The 14330-nt window shown below is 53.5% G+C and overlaps 4 protein-coding genes across 4 annotated transcripts; 2 read left to right on the forward strand and 2 right to left on the reverse strand.

Annotated features, from left to right (window-relative positions):
* Positions 1-283: 283 nt before the first annotated feature.
* Positions 284-2292, reverse strand: ATEG_08346 (acetolactate synthase, mitochondrial precursor; the record flags this gene model as incomplete). The annotated part of the gene is made up of 3 exons (XM_001216967.1): positions 284-354; positions 397-2088; positions 2148-2292. 3 exons carry the CDS (start codon positions 2290-2292, stop codon positions 284-286), a joined length of 1908 nt encoding a protein of 635 aa, XP_001216967.1.
* Positions 2293-3740: 1448 nt separating this feature from the next.
* On the forward strand, positions 3741-4646 carry ATEG_08347 (Zn(II)2Cys6 transcription factor domain-containing protein; the record flags this gene model as incomplete). The annotated part of the gene is made up of 1 exon (XM_001216968.1): positions 3741-4646. The coding sequence occupies one exon, from the start codon at positions 3741-3743 to the stop codon at positions 4644-4646; it is 906 nt and encodes a 301-aa protein (XP_001216968.1).
* A 1081-nt stretch (positions 4647-5727) lies between these two features.
* On the forward strand, positions 5728-8222 carry ATEG_08348 (uncharacterized protein; the record flags this gene model as incomplete). The annotated part of the gene is made up of 3 exons (XM_001216969.1): positions 5728-7014; positions 7067-7651; positions 7743-8222. 3 exons carry the CDS (start codon positions 5728-5730, stop codon positions 8220-8222), a joined length of 2352 nt encoding a protein of 783 aa, XP_001216969.1.
* A 1087-nt stretch (positions 8223-9309) lies between these two features.
* Positions 9310-11036, reverse strand: ATEG_08349 (uncharacterized protein; the record flags this gene model as incomplete). The annotated part of the gene is made up of 5 exons (XM_001216970.1): positions 9310-10046; positions 10226-10447; positions 10580-10615; positions 10799-10855; positions 10946-11036. The coding sequence occupies 5 exons, from the start codon at positions 11034-11036 to the stop codon at positions 9310-9312; spliced, it is 1143 nt and encodes a 380-aa protein (XP_001216970.1).
* Between the last annotated feature and the right edge of the window lie 3294 nt (positions 11037-14330).

Raw genomic sequence — 14330 nt, forward strand, 5'->3', positions numbered from 1 at the left:
AACTCCCCAACAGAATTGACCCTCGTCGAGGGTCCTTCCTTTCACTATATATTTGAACAGCTATAAGAAACACATCAAACGAAGACTTTTAGCTTCTTTAGCCAAGCATCTCATCCCCTACTCCATCTCAGCCTCTGTACATCATACCCGTGGCTTATCCAGTGGCAGAATACGCTAGAAATATCCCAGTATAACTCCGAAGTAGAAGCCAACTTTTGTTAAAAGAATAGAAAGAAATATTGGATCGCTCGTAATGAGTCGCGAAATAGGTAGATGGAATCATCTACCCGTGAAGGCCACGCGTACGCTGCCGCATCAACTCCCTTCGTGCCTTATCTTTTGCTGTTTTAACGACTGTGATCAGCGAGAGTTGTTTAGAAGACCAGCAATACATACCACTATCCCATGTGATGAATTCATCCAAACCAGATCCGCCAGGAACCATCGGCAGCACGGGCACTTTCTTATCGGTGACAACCTCAAGAAGAGCCGGTCCATTAGTGTTGATCAGCCACTCCAGGCTATCAACAACGTCTTCTGGTTTGATAACCCGGCGGGCCTGCAATCCCATCGTCTCGGCAAGCTTGACAAAGTCCGGGTTCTTCTGGTGGCAGTGAGCGTATCGATCCTCGTAGTAGAGGTTCTGCCATTGCGTGATCATCCCCTGTTCCTCATTGTTCAAAACGATGACCTTCACGGGGATGTTGAACTGTGAGGCGGTAGACATCTCGGTCAGGCTCATGGCGAACGATGCGTCACCGTCTATATCAATGACGAGGGCGTCTGGTTTGGCAACACTAGCACCGATTGCAGCAGGCAGACCGTACCCCATAGTTCCCAGACCGCCCGATGTGATCATGGTACGTGGATGTCTCCAGCGAAAGTGCTGAGCGACCCACATCTGGTGCTGGCCAACGCCCGTTGAGATGTAGGTGCGGTCTTTGCGGTCCGCGGTCAAGTTGCTAAGTTCTTCAATCAGAGTCTGGGGTTTGATAAATCCAGAACGTTCGGCCTTCTCGAAGTCATTGAGAGGCCACGTTCTCTTCCATTCATTGATCTGGTCGAACCAGGCCTTGCGATCTGACATCGACTTCTCCTGGACGTGGGGAATCAAGAGCTGTAGATTGGCAGCCACGTCGCCCTCGACTGCCTCAGTGGCCTGGACAACCTTATTGATATTTTTCGGCATTATTTCAAAGTGAACAATGCCACCTCGACCTTCCTTTGCAGCCGCATGAGCCTTTGGGGCGAATTTGGTGATATTGCAGGTAACTCGCTCATCGAAACGTCCCCCGAGCGCGATGATCAGATCGGCATTCTGCATCGCCATATTTGCATATGCAGACCCGTGCATTCCCAACATATGCAGAGCCTTCTCGTCAAGCTCGTCAAAAGCTCCGAGTCCGTGGAGAGAAGTGGTGATGGGAATGGACGCCTTGTCCGCGAGAGTCTTCAGCAGCTCGGGGCCGCCTTCCGAGCAGACGACGCCATGGCCGGCAAAGATAACCGGGCTTTGGGCATTGTTGATAAGGTTCGCTACCTTTTTAATCGACTGGTTCAGCTGCTTCTTATTCAACTCTAGGGCCTGGCGTGCTGCGACAGAGGCGGACCGAGGAAGGGTGGACTCCGTAGGGATGGCTTTCCGACAGATGCCACCCGTGACGTCTCTAGGCAGATCAACGAGCACCGGGCCTGGCCTGCCGCTTGTGGCAATTTCAAAGGCTTCATTGATACGCTTCGGCAATTCTGCCACGCTCTTCACCATGACATTCCATTTGGTGCACGCTTGGGAGATTCCTACCATGTCCGCCTCCTGAAAGGCGTCACTCCCAATGGCGGTTGTGGCAACCTGGCCGCAGAACACCACCATGGGAACTCCATCGGCCAATGCGTCGGCCATTGGGGTGACTACGTTGGTCGCACCAGGACCACTAGTCACCAAGACCACCCCTGGTTTTCCGGACGCGCGGGCATATCCCTCCGCCATATGCCCAGCACCTTGCTCGTGTTTTGACAGAACAAAGTCGAAGTTTCGGGAGTTGTAGATGGCGTCGAACACGGGAAGAATGGCACCACCAGGGTACCCGACTAGGTATGGTTATCATCTCAATGTGAAACAGATATAATGGGACTTGGTTGCTGCGTACAGATGTTCTTGACACCTTGCCGTTTCATCATTTCGTGGAATATAGCACCTCCAGTCATTCCAATGAACCTAATTGGGCCTCTGTCAATGGCAATGTACCGGATGCGGCGATGGTCGATCAACATACGATTCATCCATTTCTCCATGACGTGGATCGATCAGGGGCTGTACATCCTTCGACGTCGATGCATTGAAGGATGGGATGACTCTCTCTTGTGCGTTCCTGGGCCGTTTATGAGCATACACATTCTCGGGAGAATTGCGTTCTCGACGGGGGGCGATGGGGTGAGTAAGAAGAATGGGCGAAGACAACTCACTCAGTGATGGCATTGGCAGTTGTAGCATGACGCCGTACATGAGACAGTGGTTTTTGGGTCGATGAAAGAATTGGAAGAGGACGATGGTGGGTGAAGGGACGGCTGATTGAGGCCGTCTTCCAGGCTCGCGCCGCCTGGGCGGAACGGAGCATTCTGATGAATAGTATCCACCAGGGGTATGACAAGAGTGGAGAAGAGATGGAAGAAAAACAATTGCTGGTCAACGATAGGACAGTCAAAGAAATGCAGGTTGGAGGGAGGGAGGGAGAAAAGTCGGGAGAGAAACAATGAAACTTGGTGACCGGGGGGTAGAAAGACCAACCGAAAGAGGAAATGAGTCATCATATGGGCTCACCTGATTTCCTCGTCTCAGGTAAGGTACTCGTTCTTTCAGACTTCACCTTCATCCACTCGTCCTGTCTGTGGATTCTTTCAGTGAGACTAGTTCTTACACCACAGCCGACAGACCAATGCGGGCTTCCTGCACTGAAAATCCTTCTTGGGGGGCCTCCACGCCCCCCAGGACCGGCAACCAGGGCGCTACTTCCGCGGATTGTGTACGCCGAACTAAAGAACTACTAGTTTAGTGCCCTATCTCAACAGATCTAGCATTGCGGCTGAGATGCAGAAGAGGGACCTTCAGGCTGAGTTGGATAGCCTCAGTCTAAACGGCCAGAAAAGTGGACATCACAGCCGCCCGTTATCGGCGGGATCGCTGTGCGGATCTACCCGATAAACACCGAACTTTTGCGATGGATGGGGCTCCACTGGGCTGAATAGGGCCGAAGGAGTCGGATATGCATCATCATTGGACCAAGTGTATGCCAATGAAGCCATATAAATCATGACAGCAAAGAGAGACACAAGTCTATACGATGCTTTGATAATCTCACCAATTGGCGATCGACCTCACTGCGTGACAAGATGAATACGACCACTACCACCGCCACCACACTAGATACTTGTGCTGTGTGCCGCATAGAGTCTGAACCATGGGAAGAACAGGATAAGTAACGGTGATATTGGCAACACAATGGCTCGGTAATGCACCTCCTGAGCATGCTGACCTACCATTGATCAAATCCAACCGTTAGAACTTTTGTCGAAGGAAGTCAAGCTCTGATATAGTGGGGCCCATAGCCTCTGATGGGGTACCTGATTTCAGCCGTCTGGGCATTTAGGAACTGTCTTTAACCGACGAGAGAGGGCCATACAAGAATGAAGTCTTCTGGCTTGTCTGCGGCTCTAATCAACGAACACCCCGAGGGAATCAAACAATGCCCTCGCCCATCGGAACCGCTTATCATGGACAGGCATCCATCCGCTCATCGTGTGAGCGCTGTCGTTTCCAAAAGCTGAAATACACCGGACCTGTGGGTCCTGAAGGCCACGGTCCATGCCAGCGATGTGCCCGGGCCAAAGTCGACTGCGTGTTCGGTCGACGACGGCCAACCAGCCAGATTAGCGAGTCCAAGCGTCAGTCTGAACCCACCACGAACAACCTTTCCAGAGCGACTCTCCCTAGCCCGCTGACCCCATCAACGGCGTCCGTTACCCCCGTTGTCACCATGGCCAATGGCCCGAGCATCGAGCCTGCAGCAGACTCGACGATGTTTGACATGCGCGGATGGGATAGTGTTCAATTGCAGGAGGTCATGGACAAAGCCACCAACTTTGCCAACCATCTCGATCATTATGACATGCCACCGGCCAATGGGTTGGATGATATCTTCCTGTTCGACATCGACACGGAAAATGCGGCGCCAGGTTCGTCATCCTCGCAGGCAGTACAGAACCCGCCCGTGATGCCAGGAAACATATGTGGCAACAGTGATAACAGTGGTCTTGTTCAGTCACTGCTCGCTTTGCTTTCAGAGATCAAAATTGAGACATGGATCATTCCGAATCTCATGAGCCAGGCAAGGCGGCAGGACCGTCGCTACGCCGGTGTCACTGATGACCCGAAACGGCCTATCAGGCGTCTTTGCAAATTGGTCCTCGATCAGGCTCTTGGAATTTGTGATAAAGTATTGTTTGGCTCTATTGTCAGTCCACTCGTGCCAGTGTCGTGGGTTGAGCAGTGGGACATTGGACTTTGTTGTGGGGCGAGAGTAGAGTACGATGCCAAAGAGGACGGGAGCAACGAGGTAGGCGAACATTTTGCCGTTGACTGGGATGCCTAAAATTCCCCAAGAGTCCATCAATGACTCCGTGGTGTTGTTGGCCACGACCTTATACGAAGATATCGTGGGTATCGATCGTTGGCTGCGGAAAGCCTCAGCCCCTCCTGAGATAGAGCAGCAGCAACTTTATGTGAATAGCAGTGAAGGCGGCGCGTTGTGCCCGTATACTCGAGGCTATATTTGTTGCGTCTCAACCGATATTGTTCGGACTTGGTCGGGGTCTCCACAGTGGAGCCGGGGGCCGATTGATAAGCTTAAAATCCGATCTACTCCGACTAACCAACAACACTCCGCCTGGTTGGACTGCCGTCAAGGTTCCAAGTTGTGCAGGACAACCAGGCGCATTTCAAAATGGGGTCAACCGAGCTATTCACCGTGGACCAGGCTATTCGACATTTGACCAACACAGCACCGGACAAGGTAATCATCTCCTATCCGACTCCCGTGCTGGAATACACCGACTACACATGTACACACATAGACAAGCTCACTAGGGCCGCCGCAAGTCTTTTTCCGCAGGCGCTGAAAAAGTCTGTCAAGCATGGCAATGCTCAGGAGGCCGCCGTAGTGGGAATCACAGGACCCTCGAACTTGGAATATTATATTACTTTCCTGGCTTTGCTGCCACTCGGGGTGACTCCGCTGGTCCTTTCACCCCGGTTAGCCGATCAAGGCTTTGCAAATTTACTCCGCGAGAGCAACTGTCGAACAGTTCTCGCATCGAATCAACTATGCAGCGTTCTCGAGCGCGTGAGGTCCGAATTCGACATGTCGGCGCTGGAAATCATCCCGATGGCCTCAATCGAGGCCCTCGTGGATCACCCCGGGCATGAGGGATTCGTGTTTCGCCAGATGGACATCTCCAGCCCGAGCAAATCTCCTGATTTATTGATGCATACGGGCGGCACAACCGGCCTGCCCAAGCTCGTGCCCCTCTGCACAAGCTACTGGATAACTCTCACACAGCGGATCATAGGCCGCGTCAACTTGCCCGACACGCTGTCTACCCTTCCGATTATACCACAGCCACGGGCAAGGATTGCTGATTCGATCATTGGTGGCGGGGACGAAGCTCGCTCTCATGAATGCACTGAGGCCGATTACCGCGGGGACGGTGCTGGCTGGTCTCGACAAGTCGGGAGTGTCCGCGCTCGATACCGATCCATACACGCTCAAAATCCTGACCGAAGCTCCCGAGGGTATTGAGCGATTGGCCAGGCTGTGGTTCGTCAGTGTAGGAGGGTCCGCGCTCCCCGATCATCTTGGAGATCATCTCATCGCGCGCGGTGTCAGACTCCGCCAGCTATACGGGCAGACCGAAAGCGGCGGCCTGATGGCGCCGTCGTCAGACACTCAAGACGGGTGGAGCTGGCTCGTCCCCATGCCGCACGTCGAGCCGTATCTTAGGTTCGAAAAGGTGGACCGGGATCTTCACCACCTCGTTGTTCTCCCTGGTCTTCAGACGAAGAGACTTACAAACCGGCCCGACGGGGCGTATGGGACAAACGATCTCTTTAAGCGACACCCAACCGATCCTCGAAAGTGGAAATTCGCCGCGAGACACGATGATATTATTGTGATGCTGAACGGGGAGAAGGCGGACCCAACACCACTGGAACATGCTGTCGGCGGCAGTGAGTATGTCCACGTAGCGGTTGTCTTTGGGGCCGGTCGTAGCTCCCTGGGTATGCTCGTGGTCCCTTCCACGAAAGCGACCGGCCTGTCGCGCGAAGAGCTCGAGGAGAAAATCGCTGCGAATCTAGACCTAGGGAACTCGCGCGTTCCGGTTTATGCCAAGGTCTCAATGGACTCTGTGGTTCTCAAAGAGGTCGGCACGCAAGTACCGATGACCCCCAAGGCGACTGTGATCCGGCCGCAGGTTCTCGCCCAGTTTGCGTCGGATATCGACGAGTTCTACGCGGAGCGGGAGAGGGCGCAGAATAGTTTAGCGAAAGCTATCCCCGACGACCTGGTACACACAGTGGTCCGAGGCCTTGTGTGCACGACGTTGGGGGTCCCTGAGGATGGCGATGGATCTATGACCGAAGCCGATGACTTCTTTACCCTAGGGATGGACTCACTGCTTGCCTCGCATGTGCGTGCTCGTCTGTTGCGCGAGGTCAATATGGGAGGTCGAACATTGCGAACTAATGTCGCCTTCGACTACCCAACTATCGAACAGCTTTCTCAACATATTCTAGACGTGAGGCATGGCATCACTGAAGGGGTCACGGTATCGATCGAGGAATTAGCACGGGGTCTTGTACGGAAATATACCAGGCAACTAAGACCTGTTGCCACATCTGGCGAGCTGGAGACATGTGAACCCCTGGCAGAAGTTGCCATTGGCGCTTCACAAGGCATCGTGGTGTGTACGATCTGCTTGAAAGTCTCCATACCGTCACTAATGGAAAACTTAGCTCCTTACCGGCGCCACAGGAACCATCGGACGCTTTGTTCTGCATAGCCTCCTTGTCCGGGACGACGTGAAGCGAGTTTATTGCCTCGTACGCGCCAACTCCGACGAAGCCGCCGTCCAGCGGGTCAGAAAGGCACTCGAAGGTGCTCGTCTCCTCGCCGCTCTCGAGTCCAGTCAGCTCGAAAAGGTCACAGCATTATCCAGTAACATTGCAGCCGCTGACCTTGGCCTCTCTGCCGCAGTGTATGAGGCGCTCCACGCCTCCGTCACGACCGTCATCCACAACGCCTGGGCCGTCAACTTCAACATGCACCTAGCCAGTTTCGAGTACCCGTCGATCGCAAGTGTTCTGCACCTGTTGAACTTTGCCCGCCAATCCACCCGGGCCTCAAAACCGAACTTCGCCTTCATCTCCAGCACCGCGACGGTCCTCCACGCCCATACGACCCCCATCGCTGAGACCCGCCATGGATGGGACGTCGTCGGGAATATGGGATACGCGCAATCCAAATGGGTGGCCGAGGAAATCTGCACGCACGCTGCAGAGCACGGCGGACCCGACGGTCTTAGGATCCAGATCGTCCGCGTAGGTCAGATCGCCGGGGACACCGCCCATGGGATCTGGAACCCGCGGGAGGCTATCCCGTCCGTGGTTCAGACAGCACTGACCATTGGAGCGTTGCCAACAATACAGGGGGGGCGATGAGACGCACTTCTGGCTGCCGGTGGATATCTGTGGAGCCGCTGTTGTGCAGCTCGCCCTGTCGTCGGGGGACTCATCGTCCTCTCCTTCTGTGTTCCACGTCTCTAACGGAGAGGGACTTTGCTGGAACGCGGACTTCCTGCCGGCCTTGCGAGAGGCTGGTCTGCAGTTCGACGAGCTGCCCCAACAGGAGTGGGTGAGTCGCCTGGAGCAATCGGATCCGGATGTGCGGGGCAATTCGCCGTACCGGTTGTTGGACCATTTCAGGGAGAGATATGGCAATGTGACGTCCAAGGACGCGGGTAATGAGCACCGTTCCCTTGACATCAGCTGTGCAAGGGCCTCCGCGCCGGCTTTGAATCGCGCGGTGCGCGTAGACAACTTACTTGTTGGCAAGTTTGTGAAGTATTGGTTGGATATTGCATGGAAGGGTTTGGAAAAGGGACCCCTCTGAGGATTAACATGTGGCTTGATTGTTGTACCTGAGACTCGTAGTGTTGTGCTCTCCTAGAGGTAATAGTCAAAGTTTGCAATCCCAATCATGAGCCGCTCATAAGGCTAATGTCAACTGGATGAAGACAAGTCAATCTAAGTCCGCTCCTGACACAAGAACACGAAGACTCGAGCGCACAAATGGTGTGAATGAACAACCATGCGGTCTAGGGCATAAGGTAAGTAGAGAAGAGGGGATAGAATGGATTGAAAGTGGGTGTAGGCGACAAGAACAGAGTAGATACGGCCATCCATAATAATCCACAGAGAAGATCGAACTAGAACTCAAAACCAAACCAAGCAAGCCAAACCAAATCAAATGAACATATACCCACAAGGCAAATCCAGAATCACATTCCAGATCAGACTCCAGAACTCTTTTTATGTTTGCCTGCTCCCCTGATTCCGGACCCATGCCCCCAAAACAAACATAGGAGAAAAGAACCGATCCCAACAAAATTCACATCCAGAAGATCAACCTTGTTTTGCCCCAAACCCATTGCGGAATGAACAGAAATCGCATGCTTCGGCCGAACGCGCACCCAGACCCGAACAATGACAGAAAGAAAAACGGAGACCCGTCTGGAGGAGAGCCCGAAACACCCGCTCACCACGTATGGAGATACAATCCCAATCCAAATGGGACTGCGCCGATGCCAGTAGCATGACAGGAAGGGGGGTATTGGAGATGCAACACCAGAAGCGGGTAATAGACACGAAGCACAACAGATAAGGAACGCACCATGCAAAACACACACCAAGGAAGAGAGGCATACCGACTCCAGAAACCAACAGGCCGACCAAGCTCCCTAGTCAGTAAACCAAACATGTACCAAGCAATTATGAACTGTCCACATATGACGGAGCGCTAAACAGAACGGATCCTTGCACCACTTCTCCCATATAAGTACCACGCTCTTACCCAATATTTGAATCGTAAAAGAAAATAAAAAGGCACCCTGTCTCATAACGCCACGGCATAGAAGCGAACGCATCTCAAATGAAAGGTTGGACACGCCAAAGAAAGTTGAAATCGTACGGATGATCGATCAACCCCAGACGGACGCCTGGACGCCAAGGCCGTTCTTCGACCCCCAGACGCCGCTGCCATTACCCCAACCGAGTCCCACCCCGCCCGAGGTATCCTTGACACCGGGGGCGGAAGCAGCGGCGGAGGTAGTGGGGTTGGACGCCGTGGAGGCCGCCGAAGTCGCATCGCCCGGAGTGAAGCCGAATCCCAGAGGCGAGGGCAGAGGAGTGGTCGAACGCTTGGTCGCCTGCACCGGGCCCGCCTGCTGGACGGGGCGGGATCCGATGGGGCCCACGGATCCGATGGGTCCAGCGAGGGTCTTCGATGCGGTCTGGCGGGAAGATGGCGACTCTGCGCCGCCGGGAGAGGAAGCGGAGGTCACGGACTGTTCACCGAAGACGGGGTTCACGCCGGAGCTGGGGGAGGAGGTACTGTTGGCGCGGGAGGGGGACTGAAGGGAGGCGCCGGCCGGAACGCCATCGGCACTGCTACCCTGGACCGGGGTCTGGGACAGGCTAAATGGGTCCATGCCGCGGGGAGACGCGCCACGGACGGCGGACGACGGGGTCCCGCCTGCCTGGCTCTCCGAGCGAGGAGTGTCGTCGCCGAAACTGCTTGGGGGGAAGAAGGCGGGGCTTTCGTTTCCGTACAGGGCCCTATGCTGGCGAGCCAGAAGTTCGCGGCGACTTTCTTCGCTCATGGCGGCGGGACTGAGCGAGCGGTCGGACTTGTTCCCAGACATTTCGGCAAGGAGGCCTTTGAGAAAAACCGAGAGTATTAAAAACCATGTTCAAGAAAGAGAAGAAAGGGCATCTCGTCCCAAGGTACTATACAAGGCGGCAGATACATGTGGGAAATGAGAAGCGTGGGGAATATTGGAGAGAAGAAAAGCAAAGGCTCCAAGAAGAGAAGAACAAACAAACGCTACCACGTACTTCGGTTGTACTGTTGCTCCTGGTGATAGTTGCGGAGCTCCCTCTCACGCTGAGCCGCCATCCGACGCTTTGCTTGCATCATCTGCTCTACTTCATTGGGACGGCCTTGGAAGCGCTGCGCCGCGTAGAAGCCTTGCAAGTTGGGGTTGGGGTGCATCCGAGATCCGTCGAAGTCGCTGATGGAGTGGTGGCGCTGGGACATGGCACCGGCAACGCGGGGGTCTGTCCAAGGGAGACGAAAGTGTTAGCAATGGGTATCAACCACACCAGTGGACGATCTCGTACCGAATTCCGGGTAGGGGCGACCCATCATCATGGGCATTGAGTCCCTGCGGGGAGCGGTCCATAGCTTACCACTCTTGACGAGATTGTCGATGGCACGATCGACCTCTGCAAGGAGACGTTAGTAACCAGACGACCAGGCGATTTCTTGATCTCGAAGCCGAATCGAGCGGACGACGACCGGACACGATCCAGAGCCACATCATGGACCCATCCACCTCCGAGTATCAAAGGACGGGGTCATTCCGACGAAGTATGGCATAGGCGAGAGGAAAATCTTTGTGATCATACCGTCAAATTGGGAAGAAAAGGCCGGAACTTCGTCGCGCTGGGAGACCGAGCTGGACCCTAACCACGGACATGAATTAGTTTTATCGTCTGATTCCTGGACCGGACGGTACAGATGGTCCCTTCGTATCAATTATCGGCCAACCATACCGGAACGCGACGGAGGGATAGGCTGTTCCCAGGACACCTGGCGTGTGGCGGCGGCCGGAGCCTGCCAACCCTGAGGCTCGTAGTACGACATTTTCACCGGCGAAGGAGACGACGGACCGACGAGATCGGCGAGGGAGGTGAACCCACTCGAGAGGGATTCCGGAGAGACCTAATGGGGTCGAAGGGTAAGCGGTAGTTCGGGAGGAGGTACGTAGGTAAGAAAGAAAGAAATTCGTTCCACAGCGGATGAAGCGGGTGTGTCCCAACAAAACGGGCTAAGTGTCCGGGCGCGATGAGAGCAAAGACGACTGATCATAGGAATGCGACGGATTCTCGGTATTTCCTCCTCTATAGGCAGTGTCGTTGGATGAGAGAGGGCGTCATTATCCATCTCGAAAATTTCTTTATTTGGGTTTTCTCGGGAGTCGACTGCGGACACGGCGGGTCCATTGGCAACACACCCGCTTCAATCGACTTGGAGAGGGAAATTCAAGGCGAACAGAAAGATGGGTAATGTATGTGTGTATAATTTCTTTTCATTCTCCAGAATCGTTGTGGTATGGACGAAGAGGTAGGTGGGCGCATTATCCAACGGACTTTTTTTTTTTTTTGTCTCGGGGAGGAGGGTTAAAAAAAAAAAAACTTACAAGAAAAGGAGTGATTGTCCTCCGAGCAGGAATCCCGAGAAAAAGTCTACCACGAGTGAACGAGGCAGGAGAAAGATCAAGACTTCTCACCCTTGGGCACGACAGACAGGGACGTCTGGCGTGGAGGAATCAAAGGGGAGAGAGAAGCTGGGGGAGGAAGGGAAAATAACAGGGGAGGTGAGAGGCGGAAGAGAGAGGAGAGAGGAGGGAGAGGAAGAAGACGAGGGAGAGGGGGAGAGTAAGTCAGAGCGGTCGGGTAGCAGACCCAAGTACAAGGAAGAACTCGTGGTGAGGGGAAAGGAATAATGGGAAAAGAGGGGGGTTGACGATGATTAGAAATAAGAATTATTTACCAAATTATAATGATAATGATCAGAAGAATAATAATCTGAACGATCACTCTAGAGGATTTATCTAGCTTACTCGCGCTCGTCGACCAAAAATAATCCCATCTTCTTTGAGTCTCCTGAATGAAGAATAAATTACCCTCTGACCGTACCATACGGCTTCCTCCTGTACCTTCAGTAGGTATCTTACGCACTGCAGTGTCTTTGCACAGACAGAGCACACACACACACACACACCCACACACGGTGAAGATGGCAGGTGAATCAGAGTCCTAATCAAAATGATGAAGTGGACTCCGGGTGAATTTCCCCCATCCTGGTTGGTTTCCACTGTGTGGAATCGCTTCTTCCCGGCCCGTTTTTACCCTCCACGAGGTTCTCCCTCAGGTATCACGTATGGAAAAGACCCAACCTACAGTATCACCTCAGGTGGACCTTGGACAGTCAGGTAGATAGTAGTATTGTATCCGATATTCTATACTACTTGTAATGGAACTATCAACTTCATGCAGAGACAATAGTCCATCGGCTGGAATGTTTTCTTCTGAAGGTCAGGGGTCCACATGGACTATCAGAGCCACAGTCCCGTCTGTATACTCCGGAGTACAATACCAACTTCCGCTTACCGATGCATACCACCGTAATGAATCACATCTCCTTCAGCAGAAGAAAGCAACCTCAATCTCTCCCGAATCCGATTAGAATCACCCATGCTCATGATCAGGGTGGCGATCAGGCAGACCACACAGGTAATCCTCCCCTCCCCCATCCTCCATGCACAATGGCGTAGGAGGACTGCGGACGGAACCTTCTGCGGTGGTCTTAGCGGGTCACCGGAAATTTGGCGATATCATCAAACCTGGCGAAGGGGAAACCGCCTTAGCGCGGCCCGTCAATAATAATAATCCTCTTCGACCGACTGTCCCACCCTCCTTGACGGCCTCGGCAGTGGAAGAGCGTCATCCGAGAGTCCCCATCAGCCAGCATTCAGAGATGTAACAGTCCGCCGCACATCCTATCAGAGGACCTTCATCTCTGGGGTCAAAACTTTCTTCTGTCGACGCTCCAGATTCACAATGCGACACGTGCACGTACTCATGCCCACGGGCTGACCCTGAGTGACAAAACAATCCCTTAGTTACCGTCCAATCTGCGGAAGACGTCTAAGGAAGTACGTAAATCGCTGATAAAAGCATAAAGAGGTTGAGGATATCGATCTCTCATGGCCGGTCCCCAAGTTCTATAAACACTTTGCCCCTCGTGGGGAAGTAAGTTAGCACGAGCGTGTCCCTACCCATCACATCTCCCGTGACCGGGAGAGCGTCGGTGACGGATCTGTCTTGCAAAATTATCGTTTGTAGCTCGACTTTTCCCCTATACCACGGTATCGAGGATCATCGTAGGCGTCGACAGTTGTCTTCTTAATTGAATCATCCAAATAGCTTTTACTACATCTGTCACGGCCTGTGCTGGTTCATCGCCGGTCTCAGTCAGCCGCAAATCACAAAACCTGTCACCAGAGAATAATAATATCCATCAATCATGATAAATTTCCATACCACCGTCTGCAAGGCTCCAGTGCCGCGTCTTCAACCGGTGGGGCAGGACGACATCGTTGACAGTCCTAGGTCTGTCTAACCGCAAGGGCTCTCAGCCAGCGTCATCGTGCTTCGTGGGAGACTTCTCATCTGCAGCCTACCAATAGGCACAGTCGGGACGTCCTTCTTGGCCAGTCTCGCTTCTGTCCTCCAGTGTCGCTCCAGGGCCGCATGGATCGCGTAAACAGCCTGTCTACATATGCACCTCCTGCATGCACCTAGCTGGTCCTGTGCCTCGTAAGATTCACAGGTTCGAATCCCAAATGGCTCGGATGGCTCTGCGATCGAGCGCTCAATCATGATCGGACTTCTCTTTTAATGCCTCTCCTAACCATCAAAATTTGGGCCAGAGAATAAAAGGCCAAGAAATCCAGGAACGGTCATCAATGGCATCGGTGGCTTTCCTTGCTTTGTCCTGCCTGTTGTTCTACGCTTCTGCGGTCCCCTGTTGTCCAACCCGATGCGAGGTGAGGCTGGTTCAGTACCACGATTTCTGGAACGCTTGGCCCAGGCTATGGTCGATCCGATCTGGATACATTCATACTATATACTAACCAGACCTTGTCCCACGTATCTAATAGTTTCTCTCGCTACGTCACTATCTAGTAGGCTTCGCAGACTAAAGAAGAATCTGTCTCTAGGGTGTCATAGATCAACGGGAAAAGAATCCGCATGGATCATGGCGGTTCTCACGACACTGGTATTCGGCTATAAAGTAGGACCCAGGGGACCACCATGCCGGAAAACGCCTTGATGGTCCGCAGGAGAAACCTCCGTCAAAGTGACCTGCCTG

The sequence above is a fragment of the Aspergillus terreus genome, genomic scaffold, assembly GCF_000149615.1.
Source record: "Aspergillus terreus NIH2624 scaffold_12 genomic scaffold, whole genome shotgun sequence".
NCBI classification, from domain to species: Eukaryota; Fungi; Ascomycota; class Eurotiomycetes; order Eurotiales; family Aspergillaceae; genus Aspergillus; species Aspergillus terreus.